General features: G+C 35.9%; 1 protein-coding gene across 3 annotated transcripts in view; it reads left to right on the top strand.

The window, feature by feature from the left end:
- The window catches only part of KCNT2 (potassium sodium-activated channel subfamily T member 2), a 385,345-nt gene that overhangs the window by 253,523 nt on the left and 110,474 nt on the right, over positions 1 to 21,348 (top strand). For all 3 annotated transcript variants that reach the window (XM_062211536.1, XM_062211538.1, XM_062211537.1), the window contains exon 14: positions 2,293 to 2,401. In XM_062211536.1, coding sequence (XP_062067520.1) covers positions 2,293 to 2,401 — 109 coding nt within the window. The remainder of the gene's footprint in view (positions 1 to 2,292; positions 2,402 to 21,348) is intronic.

Raw genomic sequence — 21,348 nt, 5'->3', positions numbered from 1 at the left:
TATTCATTGAGGAAAAAAGAAGTGAGGGGGCCCATATCTTCCCATTATTGATAAAAAAGGGATATTTTAAAAATTTTACACATACATCTCATTATTTCACATCCCCTTACTGGAAGAATATAGGATGTGCAGTAACAGAAGGCAAAGTTAATAATTGCATGTGGCGTTGCATAGAAGGTAATCAGACCCCCCCTCCAAATTTTCTGTCACAGTTTGGGTTTTTAAAAGTCTATCTTATGTCATAATAAATGTACATATTTTTCTCAGATCATATGTTCAGAATTTTGATTCTCATATGAATTGCTATTATCTCACCTTAATGTAATCACATTCACATTTAGCAGTTTTGTTTCTTTATTTTTGCAGATTAGCCATACACACTCAAACAATTGTTTTGAGATACTTTGAAATGGTGGTTAAATACCCTGTTATTTTGCAAATATTTTGTGTACTTCTTCACATCGAAAATTACATTTAGAATCTGCTTGCCTTTCCTACAAAGCATTAAATATCATGATTATATATTTTAAAACTTTCCTCAAAAGAAGATTCCTAATCTCTTGGAAAGTAAATCTTGAGATCTAGTCATAGTATATAGTTTCTCTTTGAAGTGTGAAAGAGAAAAGTACAAAAATGAGGCAGAAAAGGTAAAAGAAAGAATATTGGGGCATTTTCATATGCTTAAATAATATTATGAAAACAGGACCACATCTAATATTTTATGTCCAGAATTTTTGTTAAACTGTTTCCCAAGTAAACTTTTCTAGTTTATGATGTATGTGTTTATAGAACTGGCTCACCAACAGATTCAACTTTTTATTTCTTACTTTAGCTAACACTGCTATTTTCTAACAATAAATGTGTTTTTTGTTTGTTTTAGAACTTTAAACATGGTTTGCCTTTCTAATACCAACTATAACTGTGTACTTGGGAAGGGAGGTGTTTTCCTTTCACAATAAAAAAACACTTTAATCACTTCTCTAAAAGTGACTTCTGTGGCATGGGAGGCTTCTGTCCTGCAGGACAGTAATATCCTGGGGCTAACTGGAATTATGCTCTGTGTCTGTGCCTGCCCTCCCAAATGCCATTATCTAGAGCATTCTCTTTTATGTTCGTGTCCTTGAATGTTTCTTACCATTTGTTGTCATTCCTGGCTACACCCTACGATATTCTGAGTTTATGACTCTTAGGTCATGTGTTAAGCACAATTTCGGTTTCAATTTATTTAAACATTTTTTATTGATTGATGTTATTGTTGTTTTCATAGGTAAAATCTATTGTTTCTATGAGAGACAAATGTTACCCAACACAATTTCTTTATAAGATTAATGCTGTATGGTTGTGAATTTGACAAATACTGTGGTTTATCAACACTGTTATACAAAAACCTTTCAGAAAACTCATGGGAAAATTGAAGCTGATAGATGGATAGTTTATTTTGGCACAAAAAAGTTTTGAAATCCATGTGTGTTTTTTTTCATATTATGTATTTTACATGAACTTTTTTGAAAATCACACATTTCATACTGTAGGATGATCAGAACTGATAGAAGCTTTATAAAATATTGGATATATTTTCTTTTTTTAAAAAAAGATTTATTTATTTGTTTGAAAGTCAGTTATACAGAGAGAGGAGAGGGAGAGAGAGAGAGAGAGAGAGAGAGAGAGAGGTCTTCCATCCAATGATTCACTCCCCAATTGGCCGCAAAGGCTTGGAGCTGCGCCAATCTGAAGCCAGGAGCCAGGAGCTTCTTCCAGATCTCTCTCATGGGTGCAGGGGCCCAAGAACTTGGGCCATCCTCTACTGCTTCCGAAGGCCATAGCAGAGAGCTGGATGGGAAGTGGAGCAGCCAGGACTTGAACCGGCACCCATATGGGATGCCGGCGCTTCAGGCCAGGACTTTAACCTGCTGCGCCACAGCGCCAGCCCCTGGATATATTTTCTAGCCTACATCTGAAATCTACCCACAACTCCCTTCCTTTTATGGATGAGGAATAGGAAGATTAATCATTTTACCCAAAATTGCCAATTTTGTTAAATACAGTTCAGGCTAGGATTCCATTCCCACTCCAATCACTTAACCCATACTTCAATTCTCTCTCTCTCTCTCTCTCTCTCTCTCTTAGGCATCATCTTCCCTTGGTATAAAAGAACACACGTAAAAAAATCTGCAAAACAAATATTTTTATACTGAGATTTTCACAATTTTATTCCTTGTTTAGCTTTTAATAACTAAAAATAGTACTCTCCTAGAGTAAATTATTCTAATTTACCTATTTTATTTTAAACAGATCATGTTGTTTGTGAAGAAGAGTTTAAATACGCCATGTTAGCTTTAAACTGTATATGCCCAGCAACATCTACACTTATTACACTACTGGTTCATACCTCTAGAGGGCAGTAAGTATATTTTTCTTTAAGATAATGTATTTGAAATTACATTGAAAAGAAGTTATGTGATTTAGCAATGTAGTAAACCAAGGTATACAGCTAGATGTATATTTGTATTTTTATTTGTGTAAACTATCTTCAACCGAAAGATATAAATGTATTATGAGGTCAGATTATTTCCTGTCTTTCTCATAATCGTGAGATAATTTGTTGCATAGTAAATTCTAAGTGTCCATGCCATTTTTTTTTTTTTTTTTTTTTTGGACAGGCAGAGTGGATAGTGAGAGAGAGAGACAGAGAGAAAGGTCTTCCTTTTGCCGTTGGTTCACCCTCCAATGGCCGCTGTGGCCAGCGCATCTCGCTGATCCGAAGCCAGGAGCCAGGTGCTTCTCCTGGTCTCCCATGCGGGTGCAGGGCCCAAGGACTTGGGCCATCCTCCACTGCCTTCCTGGGCCATAGCAGAGAGCTGGCCTGGAAGAGGGGCAACCGGGATAGAATCCGGCGCCCCAACCGGGACTAGAACCCGGTGTGCCGGCGCCGCAAGGTGGAGGATTAGCCTATTAAGCCACGGCGCCGGCCGTGTCCATGCCATTTTTAACTCTAGTGTTGGGACATGGGTCTATATTTTCAAGATTAATATTTATGCAGCAAGTAGAACTTAAAAAAATTCTGAAAGTCACTAGAATTAAAATTTTAGAGCTGTATTTTTTTCTGATTTTGTGATAAGTTTTCATCTTACAGCTTTATGTACACGATGGACTTAAATTACCATTGCACAATTATTATAGAATGATGAAAATAGTCGTTCTGTGAAATCAGTGAATGTAGAATAAATTAGTGTTGTTTGTGCATTGGTAGATGAGATAAAAGTAAATCATCAGTATGCTTTTTGTTCGTTTATATTGATAGAGCACCATAAAATAAATGTTATTTCCCTCAGTCATCCAAGCAAAAAAAATATAAGCAATCCACATAGTCATAGTCTTATTTGAAAGACAAATGTTTCAAGTGTTTCATGCCCATCCATATTTCTAACTTGATATTTCAGACAAAATGTCAATTTCATAAGTAGATTCTATTGTCTCTGTGGTTGTGATTATTTACATGTTGTAAGGTAATTGATAGATATATTTCAGTGAAATAACAAATCAAATAAACCCAGAAGAGGGAAATTCTCTCTTGGAATATAAGACTAGATAGAATAAGTTGAGAATTTAAAAATAATGAATGACCATTGGCATTTTGGATAGATTTTACTATCTTATTTCTAATTGCATTTCTGTTCAATTGGTATAGTAAGAAATCCCAAATAGTAATTTTCTCAAAATTCTGGATAGAAATATTTCTAGTTTATATGTTGACAAGCCTTTAATCGGTGCAGTGGAAAGGATGTAACAGGATCATGAATGAAATTGCTGCTTTTTTACAGAAAGTACTTGTGTTTTGATGCAATTATAGAAAATGTTATATTTGACATCAATTAGTTAAATAGTCATAGAACTCATAACATGTGTTCATCATTTTTTGTACCATCTCTGTTATAGAATCATAGAACTGTAATACTGGATATCTAGTGTAAGTTCAGTATGGTGCATACAAACACTGAAAGAAGGCCCATTGATACTATTTAACACAGCTCATTGGTCATAAGTTGATGTTAAACTACACTGTGAAACATGGCGTAAATATTGCTTATTGACACATTAACACCCAGTATTGCCTGGTAGAAAAACTGTATTTGAGCTAAGTTAAAAAAAAAAAATTCCAGTGATGCTTAGAATAAAACTTTTTCCAATATATACCAAGCAGTATTGCCTGTTGGAAAAAGAAAATGATGTTGTTGAAGACATTTTATCAAACAATTAAGGATTTCCTTTAAATAAGATTGACCTGCAAAAACATTTTACAACTGTGTCACAGTAAATATTGTAGTCTCATAATAACTTTCCTTGTAGTAGCTTTATTGAGATTTAGTTGACATACTATAAATCTTACTCCTTTAAAATGTATACTTTAAGGCTTCTTTGGTATGTTCATAGATTTTTTTTTTCAACTATCACCACTATTTAATTCCAGAACCTCAAAAAGAATCACTCTGTCCCTTAGCAGTCACTTTGCATTTCCCTCCAAATCCTTTCATCTTTAGGTTGCTGTTTATCGATTTCTGTAGATTTGTCTTTTCTGGATATTTCATTTAAATGAAATCATATAGTATGTGTTGTGTGTGCGTATGTTTGTATTGATCTGTCGTCTTTCAGTTGGCATAATGGTTTCAAAGTTCATCTATATAGTAATAAGCATCAGTTTTTCATGCCTTTTTACAACTGCATGTTATTCCACTGCATGCGTGTATCACATTTTATTTTTCAACTCATTAGTTTTTGGGTATTTGAGTAGATTTTAACACTGTTAGTAATGTGTTTGGAGACATTTGTGTAAAAGTTTTTGTTGGACATATGCTTTCATTTCTCTTGGGTTTATCCCTAGGAGTGGAATTACTGGATCATATGGTCAGTCTGTTTAGCTTTTTTAGGAACTGACAGAATGTTTTCCAAATTGGCTGCAGCATTTTGATTCTTACCAGCAGTATAACAGAGTTGCAATCTATTTAGATCCCTATTCATACTAGATATTATGTTTTTTTTTTTAGATCATAAGTATTCTAATGGCTGTGAAGTGTTGTCTAATTGTGGTTTTGATTTGCATCCACTGATGGCTAATAATGTTAAGCAATATTTTATGTCTACTTGCCAAACATATATTTTCTTTGAAGAAAAACCTATTCGGGTCCCTTTATTTTTATTTTTTGTCTTGATTATTGATTTGTAAGATTTATATTTTAGGGACAGTTGTCTTCTCAGATATAGATCATAACGTAAATACAAATGATCATCCACACAAGTGACCATTTGATATTTCTAGTATATTCTTAGTGGAAACAGTGTTTGCTAAAATAATCAAATTCTCTGTATTATGCATTAAGTGAATATATAGCCAAGATTGCCTTATTAGCAGAAATATTTGCAGTTTTGCCTTACACATCAGTAAAGAGAGCTCAAATATATTGATTTATAATAAGAGAACGAATATGGAAACTGAATGAATATAATGGAAAAGTACTGAATAGTTTAAGAATTGCCTTTTACAAGCACTATTAAACAGCTAATAGAAAACAAAGCACTGCAGCAACATTAAAAATTCTCCATTTTAAAAAAGGAGTGAGAATAATATTAACACTTCATAATAAATGATGATTTTTGATAACTAATTGATAGTCACAAGATATTGTATACTAATTGATAAAAAGTGGATACAGATTAACCAAAACAATGTTTTAGAACAGGATAACAGCCTTCTCTTTGTAAATATTTTTCCCTTTTTTTCAATAGTAAAGACCAATAGAAAAAATAGATAAAACTTTATTTCTCAAATGCCCACAATAGCCATGGCTTGGCCAGGATAAAGCCAAGAGGCTGGAACTCAATCTGGGGTTCGATGTGTGTGGCAGGAACAAGTGCTTGAGCCATCACTGACTGCCTTCCAGGTGTGTGTAAACAGGAAGTTGGATCAGAAGTGAAGGAGCTGGACATGAGCCAGACACTCCAGTATGGGATATGGGTGTCCCAAACAATGGCTTAGCCACTCTGTCATATGCTTACTGCGAAGCTAAGACTTTAGCTCTAAGAGTCACAGAAATAAATGTAACCTAAAATTTAAAATGGTCTAATCTTTAAATGTTTTAAAAATAAAATACAAGGTTGATAATAGTTATTTAAAGAAAATAAATTAGTGCTAAAAAATGAAATGTATCAATAAATCAGGACATGGAAAGTGAAAGTTCAGCGTTTTCAGTAGGATATACTGGCACAGGTCACAGTAATAGTAGAATTTCTAATTCTGCCTCAAAATTATACAGATTCAACCCAGTAAGTTATCTTTTTTCCTTTTCTTAGTTTCTGTCTTGAGGCATATAGAAATGGGTTTACAAATGGAAGACCCATATTAGGGATGAATTACGCACATGTGAACCTCTATGTGAAAAGAAGTGCGTACACACACACACATCTACACACACAGCGGGAGAGAGGCAGAGACAGAGAGAGGCAGAGATATCAGATTGATTGTGACTGAGTAAACAGTTCAGAGGCCACTGGTGTCTGGGAACATCTGAAAAAACAATTTGGACAATAAAGACTTTGTTCTTTTAGGAAATGATGAAAAATTAAGAGGATGATGAGAAAGTGAAGCCTGGTTGTAGACTACCACTTCATTGGGTTTGTTTATGAATGTGAGAAAGAAAAATAATGAAAGTTCTAATGCATGGAAATGTGGAGGACGGTTTATATGTATGTGTATAAATAGTTTTGTACCTATGTTTGTTTACTTTTAAAATTTAATGTAAGCACCAAAGAGAAACAGAATGAAAATGCAGTGAGAATGAGAGATAGACTCCAGGAACTTAAATATCTCTACCTGGTACGAAGAAAATAATTTATCCTTTCTAAAGCAATGGGTGAGGGAGGAAGGGGACAGTTTACAGTAATTTTGTTCATATGAAATGTGAAATATTTCATTTATTTAAATTGTATGCTTCTCTATATAGCATAATACTTGACCAAAAGTTGAGGTGGTGTTTATTTTACACATTCAAAATCTGGGGATCGACATCTGGAATTCGTTGTCTGACTTGACACTGTCATCAGAGAATGTTATTCTTTCTATTGTTCATTCCAGCATCTTTAGGTGGTAGACATCAACCTTCAATATTCTCTCCATATAATCACAAAATACATTCTCTACCTCAGATTGTTCTAAGGAGGAGAAAGAAGACAAAAGAACAAACTGATGCCAGCTAAGGCTGACACTTTTTACGAAGTCCACTCATTGCCCTTGAACTTCTAATTGACCAGGACCGTATCACTTGGCTATGGATATACCTAAAGCATGTTGAAATATCAGATATTTTCGATTTCTAGCTTCTTTAGTGAACTAAGGCAAGGAAGGAGTGATTTGAAAAGGTTTTCGAGTAGTCAATACAGTTGCTGTTCTTCTGATACAGAGAATTGATTGTCATTAAAAATCATAGAGAGGTGATAGAGAATGACAGAGCAGTGATTTGTAGTTTGCATTAAACATAAAACTATATTTTGCATATTAGAATTTTAGCTTGATGCTAGTTGTGTCTATTGGAAGTATGAATAGTTTAAATTAAAAGTTGATATATACACATACATGTATAGCTAACATATGCACCTATATTTATTTAGACATTTACTCTTTTTTAAGTCATTGAAATCAAAGAATCTTAGCAAAACTTATATTGAATCATACAGGTAACTATGACAGCCTTAGTATTACATATAAATTACCCTGAAGATTATTGTTGTTAAGAGAGCTCAAAACTGGTGAGCAAATTTGGCACTATTAAAATAAGGAAATATTAGATATATTTGTTGTGTAATTGTTATTATCATTATTGAAGGTTAGCTCTTTACCCAAATTTTAATATTACCAGTAAACAGAAAAAAAAAAAAAACAAAGCCAGGCATATTATCATTATAAAATATCTGAGTTGGAATTTTCTCTCATTAACATGATAACTAAAATCAGATCTTTTGGGAACCAAATGTCCAAATTATAAACAAAATTCCCTGTTTGATAATGTTCATGCGGTAAATGGGACTCTGAAATTCCAGGTGGGAATGTGACACAGAGGAAAGAACATGATTTTTGGCAGTAGAAATGTTTTGCTCACTCAACTACTAAATCCAACTAACACCAAAGCAGTTGTATGCTCCATTTAATTCTAAATAATTTAATATGGAATTTTGAGATAATATTTTTCATCTAATTCACTCCATTCATTGATTTAGAAATTATTTATTGAATGTGTCTAGGTGATACAACCATTCCAGATGTTGTGGGAATAGCCAGGAAACCCACAGAAAAAATATCAGCTCTTAGAGAGCTTTTATTCTAATTGGGGAGACAAATAAATAACAAAAATAATTAAAACAGAAACACTGGCCAGCACCACGGCTCACTAGGCTAATCCTCCATCTGTGGTGCCAGTACCCCAGGTTCTAATCCTGGTTGGGGCGCCGGATTCTGTCCTGGTTGCTCCTCTTCCAGTCCAGCTCTCTACTGTGTCCCAGGAAGGCAGTGGAGGATGGCCTAAGTGCTTGGGCCCTGCACCTGCATGGGAGACCAGGAGGAAGCACCTGGCTCCTGGCTTCGGATTGGCGCAGCGTGCAGGCCATACCGGCCATTTGGGGGGGTGAGCCAATGGAAGGAAGACCTTTCTCTCTGTCTCTCTCTCTCACTGTCCAACTCTGCCTGTTAAAAAAAAAAAAGCAGATACATAAAATATTTCAGAAGGCATTAGTGCTATAATGATAGAAAAAGTAGGGAATGCTACTTTTGAAGCAGTTGGTCCAATTTAAATGACATAGTCATGTAAGACCCCATCAGGGGGGTGATATTTGACCAATCACCTGAGCAAATTAAGGATAGGAGAATGAAGATATCTGCGATATGAATTTTCTATGGAGAGAGACAAGCAAAGACTCTGGGAGACAAGTGAACTTCTTGATGTGAAGACAGCAAGGTAGACTGGAGTAGCAAGAGCAGAGTGAGGAAGGGGAAGGTGGTAAAACAAGTTGAATGGAAGCAGGCTGCAGATCCTGCAGAGTCCTCTAGGTCTTTGTAAGGATGTGGTTAACACTCTGGAAAGTCACATGAAGGTCCTGACCAGAGATAAGGCTTGACTTTTGGTAAGAAACAAGTGCTGTTTCTTTTAAGAGAAACAGGCACTTTGGCTTCTTGTTTGAGCAAAGCCAGGACATGGATTAAAGAACTATGAGACTTGGGGCAGGCATTTGGTCTAGTGAGCAGAATGCCCACTTCCCACATCAGAGTGTCTGAGTTTGATTCCCAATGCCAGTTCTGTATTCCAGCTTCCTGCTACTGCATACTCTTGGAAGCAGTGATGACTGAAGTTATTGTGCTCTGCCACTCATATGGAAGACCTGGACTGCATGTCCTACTCCCAGCTTTGACCCTGGCCCAGTCTCAGCCTTTGCAGGCATCTGGGGAGTCAAGCCGTGATTGAGAGATCCCTTGTTCCCTATGTTTCTTGCTCTCTTTGTCTCTGTCTCCTTAAATAAATAGAACAGAGTAATCCTAGCCAGGAAATTTGTTGTCTTGGATGAGGGTAGAAGGAAATAGATAAAATACACTCAGGTCCTATATATCTATTTGAAGGCATTGACAGTATTTGTTGACTGATGGGATGTAGGGTGGAACAGAGAGAGAAGTCTAGAATGCTTGTGCAGTTTTGGACTGAGCAACCATAATAATAGAATTGTGGCTTAACACATCACAGAAGAACACAAACAATAAGCACTTTTATTTTGGACATGTTAAGTTTAATATATTTATTTGACTCTTAAAATGTTGTCCAGTCTGTGATCTGGAGGAAAAGTCTAAATTATACATGTGGCTGTGTTCAGCCTATGCACACCATTCATAGCCGCGAACCTGGTTGCAGTCAACTCACAGGATGATCATGGCACTGGGCCTGGCTAAGCAGGTGCTCTTCGGCTCCCTTATTGGCTCTGCGAGTGGACATCAGTCATTCTGGGCAGCTCAGAATCAGTCTTCCAAGTTGGTGTCCAATTTCAAAGTTCGAGAGAGGCAGGAGGGATGCTTGAAAGGCAGAGGTAGAGGCTCAGAGCCAAATGTTATGTTTGTGATGGATGGGAAATATCCAGGCCCCACACTATGAATTGTATGTATGTATGTATATATATATATATATATATATATATATATATATATGTATGTCCATAACCTTATATGTTTTTTAAAATTTGACATTGATGAGCAAATAGATACAAAAATGCACTCAAGCAATAAACTGATGACATATGTATGATTAGCTTCACTGTGGTACAAATCTAGATTCACTGACTTTACTACAGAAATTAGAATGAAATATATTTTGATAAAGATGATTCAAGAGCCTGCAATGTTGGACCATTTTATTCTCAAGTGATGCATTATTCAACAATAGAAGAAAGCCAGTGGAGTTGCAGAAAGTATAAATTCTTCTGCCTCCTTAAAAGATTTGTTTTTAGTAACCATTTGGAATTTGTGTGATGAAAATGAATAATAAAAATAAGTAACAGAAAAATATTTAAGAAGCCTTAAATGAGAATTATTTGAAAACGCTGAGAACACATAAGGGTTAAAAAGATAGGTATTGAGAAAATAAGGGTGAAGTTATGTAACTGCAGGCAAATAATGTTGCTAATAGATTCAGGTAATAATATGTTAGGGCGAGAATGTGCTGAAATAAATTACTTTTATTTATATGACCAAAAATAAAAGATGCCTTCAAGTACTTGTCAGTTGTTGAAGAAGAGCAAATATATATTTTAAATATTTTGAATGGATGAAAGGATATAAGAATTCTAATGTGTACATTCCATAAATCAGTATTAGAAGTAAAGAGAAGCAAAATTGCTTTTATATTTCAGCAGAATGAATTTTTAAAAGTTGCAGTTTGTAAATATGTTCCTCACTGGTGGTTATTTCATAAGACATCCTTCATTAATTACTTGGCAAGTATGCTATTTTCATAAATGTGATTAAACAGCAGATCTGGTATTTCTGCAATGTTCTTTGTGAAAAGAAAATTAATATATGAACACTGTTAAGTTTTGTCTGTGGTTTTCAATTTGGCATCTTTAAAAATGGAAGAATCCAGAAAATCTGACGGATAATGTCTTTCTTAGTTTTTGGAGTTTATTATACTTCCACTCAAATGTAAAATATTTGGAATCTTAGAAGTTGTCTTATTCAACTTTTCATCATAGTATTTAATCTTAAGTGAATTTTAGACTTTTTCAAGAGGTTGCTTAACAGTTTTGTGAATTTTCCAAGCACAATAGAAGCATTATGCCAAAATGCAATGTAATTCATTTGTGAGTGAAGTATATAAATGATGGGTCTCATGGTTAATGCAATTGCCAGATTTATGTCCCAACGCATAATTAACATTTTTGGTAGATCTTAATACTTTTCCTGAAGTAAATAAAATTAAATACTCAAGGAAGACAGGGAAATTCTAGGTTAAATATTATGCTTTTACTTTATTTTTAATCTTTAAGTTAATTTTAGATTTATAGAAGTAAAAATAGTACAGAGTTCCCACATACCCTTTCCATATAAGCTAATATTTAAGCCTCTCATAATCTCAGGCAATTATTAAAGTGGAGATTTACCACTGGTACTGTATTATTTACTATGTTATTGACCTTGTTGGAATTTTATTGGGGTTTCCATTTGTTTGTATTTTCTTTTTCAGAACTTTACCAAAGTTCTTTCATTGCACTTAGTTGTTTCTTCTTTGACTCCCTTCTTCAGTGACAGTTCTTGTGAGGTTGGACTCAGTATAAACTCATGATTTTAATGCATATGTACAAAAAAGATAGCTACAGAAATACAGATGCATCTGCTAGTATATATGCTTGTAATCCCTGGCTGTTTCTCTCAGAGAAACTAGAAGCAATGACTTCCCTGTAGCAATGAGTGCACTGAATGGTCCTATCTTGGTAACTAACAATCATTCTCCAATAAAAGGAATTAAAGGAGCTAGAATTCCTTTGGCTATTCCTTAATTACAAGCCAGGTAATTAATTTTTAGTCCAGTTGTGGCAGGAAAAATACAGAAAGTAAGGAATTCCTTGGAATAGTGTAAGAGCCTGTCAAGTTGACAAAATAAATAAATAAATAAACTGAAAGGGGCAATATGAACAATAACACAAGTAATAGCAATGGATTTTAACCAATAAAATAAAATAAGTATCCAGCACTTACTGACATAAGTAAGCAATGAAATACATAAATAAAAGAGGGAGAAGAGATAGCCCCCTCCAATTAATTAGTTTATAAGGAAAGATTAAAAATATTATCATTATTAGGCAAATATCATAGTAATAATTATGATCCCCCAATGAATGCTAATATTAGTGGGTGAAAGTTTGAGGAACACCAGGATGCTTGTGCAGTTATGGCTTGTATCCTCAAGATATTTGATAACTAGGAAGGGAAGAATTGCAACTTTACAATGGGGAAACCTGACAGATCCTACGTAACAGAGATCAGGGTAAAACATTATCAATAAAAAAGCATGCCACAGTCATGATACCCTTTCTTTGCTGCACTTAGAGGGGCACACCGTTTCTTTGGGATTTCTGTCAACATTTTCTAGTCATGTAAAAAACCTGAAGCATACTTATGTTGAAAAACATCCTATAAAATAACTCATACTCTACAAAATATCAAGGTAATGAAAGACAAGAATAGACTCAATAATTACATTTTTATTTTTAAACCTTGTACTTAGCTTAATTTGTTTTATTTCTTTGATTGAAAAAAAGAGGAGAGGGTGAGAGGCAGAGTTTCCATCTGCTAGTTCACTCTTCAAATACTCACCAGGGCTCTGGGTGGATTGGGCTGGAGCAGAAGCCAGAAACATAATCCAAGTCTCTCACATGGGTAGCAGGAGCCCAATTACTTGAGCCATCACTACTGCTTTTATCAGTCTACACTGGTAGGAAGATGGAACCAGAGCCAGAACCCACGTACTCCAGTGTAGGTTGTGGGCATTTTAATTACAAGGCTAAATGCCCACTTCTTAAATACTTTCAGTATTTTGACTGAAGGACATCTCTGAGAAAAATCTTCAAGAAAATATTCATATATTTGGACAAAACCCAGACCAAAGCAAATGGCAGGCAAAACCACGCTTTGTTATTCCTTACTGCCTTGAGATCCATATCCAAACGGAAACCCCAAGGAAGCAAAAGCCTACGGTGTTTCTCTGATCATTGATCCGTAAGCTCAGATGAAAACTAGACATAAGTGGCTGGTATTAGGTACAACGGATAATATGATGCTTGGGATGCCTGCACCCCCTATTGATGTGCACTCTGGGAAGCAGAAGATGATGGCTCAAGTGATTGAATCCATGCCATCCATGCAGGAGACCTTGATTGTGTTCCCAGCTTCTGGCTTTGGCCTGACTCTATCCTGGGTGTTGTGCACATTTGGGAAGTGAAATATAGATGGAACATATTCTCTCCCTCTCCCTCTCCCTCGATCCCTGCCACTCTCTATCCCTCCATCCCTTTTTCTGTTTTTCTTGCTTTCTGCCTTTCAAAGAAAAAGAAAAACATTTTTAAAAAGAACTAAACATGAGACCTCTCTTGTACTGAAACATCTACAGAGTCTGCAATTTCAAACACTGTGATGAGAGGAAGGAAAATCCAATGTCACTGCTTTTGCTAGATCAAGGATGAAGCAAGGTCACGAGGGAGAGAAGCAAGGAAGAAGGTAGAGATAGGAAGAGGGGGGAGTTTCTCCCCCTTTAATCCTGAGCTCCTCAAAGAGGGTTCAGGGACTCAGCTGTCATGTGGGAGGAGGAGAAAGTTTCTCAAAAGTAATAGAGATTATAATTACCATGCTGACTGCAAGAATGGAAAAGCAGCAAGGGGAGAGAGTATGCTCACATGAGCTATCTTTAGCTCTGTTGGAAGTTTCACACTCTGAAACTGTGACAGAGGACTATATCTTGTAATCTGGCAAATTTAGTTCAGTCACCCTCCTCCTGTCTCTGGAGGTCCAGAGGACAAGTGAGGATGAGAAGCACCTTGACTTCTCTTCAGATTCAAACACACAAGACACACACAGCTTAAACTTTAATATGTTTGATCACTATAAATTCATCGAGTGTTATTTGGGGACAGGGAACCTGACCTTTGTTCCATATAGTTTCCTTACATCTGAGTCCCTGTCTCCAATAATAGATTAGTATGTGCTTTTCAGTGGTTCTTATTGTATTTGAAAGTCTGGCTTCTATTCCAGGCCCCTCCCTGCCTTTCCTTCTCACCCTAGTGCTCCACGCCCCCTGGCACCCGAGTGACTGCAGTAGCAGCAGGGTTGGCAAATGTCCTGCATGTGACTGGCTGCACAAGTCTCCATGCTTAGTTTTGGTCTCACACACTGCCCAGGTGGACAGCGTAGCCCTGTGTTGAGCAGCGGGGGCTGATAGCTGAGGCCATCCTCTGGCAGCCCTCCTGGTGAACCTTTAGCCCCATGCTTCACACCAGTTTTCAGGTGTTTTAGGCCCCACTTCTTACCTACTCATGGCACTGTTTTTGTGAACAGTCCCCTTGAAATCCAGCTCCTGCGTGTGTGGGGTGGGGGAGAGGGGAGGGTGTTGCGGTCACTCTCATCTGGTGGGGAGGGTGTTGCGGTCACTCTCATTTGCTTGCATCGGCCAATTCTTTTCTCTTGCTTCACAATCAGCATAGCCTGTGGTTCTGCTGTCTACTGCCTGGGAAGGATGTGGAACTTCCTGCTGCTCAGCCTTCCAAACTCCATGGAAAGGCCGCCTCCTGTATCTGTCCCACGTCCTTCCCTTCCTTTCCACTCTGGGTGTGAACAAACTCCACGTTTGCTCTTCTACAACCCTCCCACCTCACACAGCTCTGTTCCAAACTCCATGGCTTTTCTTGGCTATAGTATTAATCTGTTAGAGCTACCATAAAAAGATACCACAGAATGGGTAGCTTAAACAACAGAAATTTATTTTCTCACAGTTCTGGAGGCTGAAAGTCTAGATCAATATTTGGTTTCTCCTGAGACCTAGGCTTGCAGATGGCCAGCTTCTCGCCGTGTCCCCACATGGTCTTCCCTTGGTGCGCCCACATCCCTGGTGTCTTTTGTGTGGCTACATTTCCTCTTCTCAGGAAGACAGCAGCCAGATGGCATTAGGGCTCGCTCTAACCATCTCACTTCAACTGAATTAATTTTGAAAGGCTTTGCTCCAGACATGATCGCAGTCTGAGGTCCTGGGGTAAAGGTTTCAACATATGAATTTTTTTAGGGGGGGCATAGTTCAGCTCAAAACACTCATGGATGGGGTCACACCATACTTTCTATGGAAACGTCTATGAATGGTAATGTTTTTACGATGCAGATAGTTCTGCTGTTTCTGCAGAAATCTGCTTCTTTGATCATTGAAAAAGGAAGATGATTTTCTGTGTATATGCTTGATGGTCCTACCTCCATTTCTCCCATGACAAAATATTTCCTCCTACATGACCAAAGATAGGAATGCAAGTAACCACAAGACAGGGAAGTGACATACTTCCTAAGCTTACTCTTATTTTTCTTTTCTATAAGCAAACACGTACTAAGATTGTCACAGAAACACATCTTATTAGATTTATCCAAAAGTTAGACTAGCTGAAAAAGATTTTCCTGAGAACACACAGTAAAAGACCTGGACCTGTAGTCTATGAAACAGAGTTTAAAAAATCTGGACACTGCTCTGGTCTGGCAGTCCTCTGCTTGTGAAATCTTTAATAGGTCAGTAACCATTATCAAATTAAAAACTGATGCCTGCATTTTATTCCTTTAAGGCTCTCAATGCCCTAGTACTAGTTTATCCTTATGTCTTTATCTCCCATGATTGTCTTATATATAGCATGTTCTCCAGATAGCATGATCCTAAATATATGCCCTGGTTTCCGCCTTCTGCATCTTTTTAAATGCTTTCCCCTCTGCTTTAAATTCATTTTTTCTTCTGCCTTCCTAGAAGATTTTGTTAAATCAAAAAATCTTTCTCCTCATAAGTATTTTTAAACTTCCCAATTTAGTGTGATTTATCCCTTCAATGAACTCAAATGGAAATGTGTTGTATTCTGACAGAGCATGTATTATGGTCCTTTAATATGGTTATTTTTTCCTGCTAACTAGACTGTAATTTAATTCAAGATAGAAATCATGTCTTACTCACCCATATACACTGTAAACAGTTTTTGCAACATAGATGCTCAATAAACACTACTTAAGTAAATGAAGTGGAGGATGCACTAACAGTGATTCCCTGAAGTCTGTGATTTAAAGTATTTACATGCTTTCCCTAATGAGCCTCTGTTGAAACAAAAATGGCCAAGAAATTAAAAATCATGAAAATGAATGGAAGCTGTGAAAGAGTTCAGTGAGTTTCTGGAGATGGAAAGTAAACAAAAAAGTCTTTTGATGAAACCTCATTATACCAGGACAGAATGCCAGCCCCCCTAAAGGCTCTGTGAGATTCCCAGATCAAAAGAGCAAATGATAACTGAAGCTCTGTATTCACCTCAATACTGTCTATCCTTAGTTAGATCTAGTAATATATTTAGAACTGGGAAAAACAGTCTTTTTCCTAAAAGTATTCAAGACAGTATGAGACAGTGTCTAAAGTATGTGCTAACAAATGGTTTGGAATTGAGGTTCAACACTATAATCTGCATTTAGGAACCCCAAGACTGAACAGTGTGATCTGTTTTTGCTTCCCCTATTGTGAAAGCTTCCACTTAACATTCACAAAGGAGTCCATTGAAATCTTTACATGCCATGCTAGAATTCTGAAATATGGCTCTTGTTATTTACAGAATATCAGCCTTCAGGAAGAAATGAGGGCAATGCGTCCAGCAGCTTTCTGTTTGTACAGAGATTTCTTGAAGTCTATAGGAAAGATTGGGTCTTTTTTTTTTTTTTAAAGATTTGTTTGTTTACTTGAAAGGCAGAATTACAGAGAGAGAAAGAGAGAAAGAGAAAGAGAGAGAGTGTATCTTCCATCCGCTGGTTCACTCCCCAAATGACTGCAATGGCTGGAGCTGCGCTGATCCAAAGCCAGGAACCAGGAGCTTCCTCTGGGTCTCCCACATGGGTGCAGGGGCCCAGGCCATAGCAGAGAGCTGGATCAGAAATGGAGCAGCTGGGACTTGAACCGGTGCCCATATGGGATGCCAGTACTGCTATGCCACAGCATTGGCCCCAAGATTGACTCACACTCACTGGTAAACAGATTTTTTTTTTAAGTCAAGACTATAACATTTGAGACTCAAATATATATTTTTGAAAATTTTCAGCACATGAGAACAAAATATATTAAAAAGAGATTCAAGTGTATCTTTGAAAAGTAGAGCTGTATTAGTAACTATTCAGAAGAATGTTGAAGGAATATAAAAGGGAAGTGATGGTTGTTCAGATGAATAAGGTGCTATGGGTAGTTTTTGTTGCTAGTTTTTAATTTTCAGAATATTAAACTAAAATACCTGCTGACTGTGATTCACAGAAGCTTATTTTCTCTTCAGTATTAAGGAGGGGAAGGCTATAACAAGTACATACACAAATATGAAGTAGCTTAAAATAATTGTAATTATTATCAGAAAGATGAAAAAAGAACAGGAGTTATGGAGAAATATAAGGTAGAGAAAACCTGTTGAAGTCAGAACTACTGAGGTTAAAAATAAGTTAATAAAAGCTTTGGATGGTAATCTCATGAAAACTTTGAGGATTTCAGATAAAAATGGAAAGAGGTGGAATGTAAGTAAAAAGATTAGAAGCACTGGATATCAATGTTTGAGAGATAGTATCCGAGTTAGTACAAGTTCTAAATGGATAGAGCAAGTGTAGTGTAAGAAATTACAAGATAAGAAGAGAGTCTGAAGTCTTAAACTGAGAGTCTCCTGTATATGAAGGAGACTTCATATTATTATTCATATTTATATAATATATTAACATTATTCATATTTATATAATAAAACAAAGAGAAACCCCCTTGAAACATAGTATTACCAAGTTAGGAAGCGTTAATGATGAAGAAGAAAAATTCTTAAAATCTTATAGAAAGAGGGGGAAAAAATGTTACTGCAGATCAGAGTTCTTGATCTTATGTAAGTCCAGAGTAGCTTCTGTCTAGACTGAACTTGCATGAATAATTCCTGACACTACACCAAGCAACTAACCAGAAAAGGAGCTTTGGTCTCCCCAATTCTCAGAACTGTACCTCTTCTGCTTCTTTCACTGCAACAAAACAGATGTTCAAGTTTATAATAAATTTCTGCATTGCTGTCTGACTAATGGGACTGAGGTCACAGTCCTGCACAGCAGCTATAATGATTTGAAAAGTTAAAATAGAGAAGAGATCTGAATTAGAAAAGTTGAGCATTGGGTCTCAACAGACACTGGAATAAATGAAAAGCACTTTGAGAATGAGATGTAGCAAAGGACACATCTGATTCATCTCTTAACTGTAAATAAAGACATTGCAAAAACCATTCTATGATAAAGCAAATTAAAATGTGCTATAATATTGAGAAATAAGTGGTCAATAAGTAAAGAGAAGTAAAGAGAAATGACTTGAACATTCTCTCTGCAGTAGCTCAGGAAACCACAGAGAAGATTGTGCAACTGTAACATTGCATTTGACTCTGTGGTTCAGAGAACTCATTGAATAGAACACTATTGCAGGCATCACAATAATGTGATCACTGCTCAGAGGTTCTTGATTTGTAAACTGAAGGCAGAGATTTATTTATAGCTAGCAAGCAACATTCATTATTCACAATTTTGACATAAAATAAATAGTTAGCAGTTAAAATGTAGGAATAAAAGTGAAGAAAAGAGGCAGAAGGGAAGCAGGTAGCTAATATTATCCTCAGTTTACAAAATCAAAAAATCAAATTGTAGTTAGTGGAACAGAGCTTTAACTCTGTTTAGTTAAAAAGTAACTAGTAGATCTGAAGTTGAACCCTAACAACCAGTGGTCCAAATTCCACTAGTAGATTGGTTTTGTTTGGCTACCAAATGGTCTAAACATTCTCTTTTTCCTGTTGAATTGTTTTCTTTGAATTTGCCTTTCAGTGAACTTGGCAACAAGCAACCTACCACAAGTCTGAATATTTTCTTTTCTCTTTTACAAAACTTGCTCTGCAGGCATGGGGATTGCAGAGCAGGGCAAAAGAGAAGTTAAAAATATCATTATAATGATGTAAGCAGCCTCAGAGAAATCCATTCTGAAATTATTTTCTCAAGTACCTCATTGAAGGAGGCAACAGATCATATCTACAATGATACAGTAATAAGAGTTGATAACATATTAATAAAGAATACCTTAAAAATTTTTAACTTAAGCTCAGGATGGAAGTCATGCGTTTTCAATTTTCATTTTTAGTAAATATTTAAAGCTACAGTAAAGTGCTAAAAATAGTATTTAATTTCAATAGTTAAAATATTGTTATGAGTTGGTCATTCATTCTACGAATAATAGACTCATGCATTCAAAACAGAATAAGATACTGTGTTGGGAGCTTGAAAATACAAACATGGACAAATTGTGATAAAAAATGAAGGCAATGAGCTAATGAACAGACTTGGTCTGATTTCTGATCAGTGTAGAAGAGCACACAATTTAAATTTCATACGTGTATTTGATATATGTTATAAACTTCCCCTAACGAATATATTTTATTAATAAAGATACATTTTAGGTATGGCAAGATTTGTTTGCATACCTTGAGAATAGATAGAATGACAACATGAAAGGTAGCACAGAAGTTCCTACTTCTAATTATTTTGAAAGGGTCAAAAAAGAAAGTAGCAAATTATGTTTATCCTTAAATATTAATATTTTGTGCCATAATTCTCTTAAAAAGTGCAAATGATTTCTAACCTAAAGGTCTAGATGATGTACTGAATATTTCTCTATTAAAAAATCTAAAACATAGGATTTAGAATATTTTACCATAAAAACATGTTATATGTTTGAAGACATAAATATACTTATCATGACTGGACATTATACAATTAATAGAGGTACCAAAACATCATATAGTGCCTCAAATATGTATGAATAAATAATCGGTACAGGTGTCTAACTTTGCACAAAGACTTGAAGCACTTGAATAGAATGTAAGAATGTGGTGTCCAGGAAGTAAGCAGGCTGTTTTCTGTGCATTTTAGCCTTTTTATTAATGCTGAGTAGAACAGTTGACAGTGATCAGGCAAAGAGCTGAGAATGCAGTTCATTTTAGCAAATGAATTTTTTCACGTGACAGTTCAAAAAGTAGAGTAAATGTCTTAATAGAACTTTAGGATTTTTCAGGGTGGTTATTAATGGAAATTAAAGAGGCAGTTGATAACACCTCATTGGATTATTACAATTTTAAGGGTGATTAAGTTCAGACAGCTTCACGTAGAGCCGTTTAAATTTAGCTTATGAAATCTTTTTCTTGTTGAAATAGATTCCTTCAAAATGGTGGTCATTTTTTATATTCACCATCAATAACACTTGAAAACTTCATAGCATTTCTCTATTGTCTTCATTTCCAACAGAAATTTTTCTTGACAATGGAAAACAGCTTTATGGTTCCATCTAGTGGTAAAAAATTACCAGTCTTTACATGTGTCTGCAACTTTTAATCTAGGACTCAGTTTTCTCTTTTGCTGTCTGATAACATAAGTTGTGAAAATTGTGCTGAAAGGAGATATGAATGGACCTCTTCCTGGTAGATGAGGGGTGTTAATCTTACGTTTTATCCACTCTGTTTTCTAGAGTTCTCTTACCATATAAAATTACCATACAGCTCTGCAGATGGTTCTGCCTACAGATGAGCGAGAATAAATGTTAATGAAAAGTTATGTGCTAGCTGTTTATTTTGTGACCTCACCTGTTCTAGAAGCTCTGTACACCCTGATATCTCCCCTGTCCTGCAAACTAAAATCATGCTTCCATCGACACAGGCTACTATTTGTAAGAATAATTTCTTCAATCTACACTGGTGAGACAGTAGACTCCTAATTTGATAGTAAAGGCAAGATAGTAATACCATTGAAATATTTAAATTGTAAATAAGGTAGAAGTTTAATACCATTGTTAATAAGTGTAGTTCACATGTGTTTGTGAAATATGCATAGGTACTTTGAACAGCTTATGGAAGATAGAAGATGTAAGTTTGTTTAGGTGCAGAACATGCTGAAATCCATGCATAGTTTTTCATAACATACATTTCCATGAATTTTCTAAATAAACCATCATATACATGTATTTCATT

Source organism: Lepus europaeus, chromosome 14, assembly GCF_033115175.1.
Source record: "Lepus europaeus isolate LE1 chromosome 14, mLepTim1.pri, whole genome shotgun sequence".
Taxonomy (NCBI): Eukaryota; Metazoa; Chordata; class Mammalia; order Lagomorpha; family Leporidae; genus Lepus; species Lepus europaeus.
The sequence above is the reverse complement of the archived record's forward strand: the minus strand, read 5'-3'. Positions and strand labels throughout refer to the sequence as shown.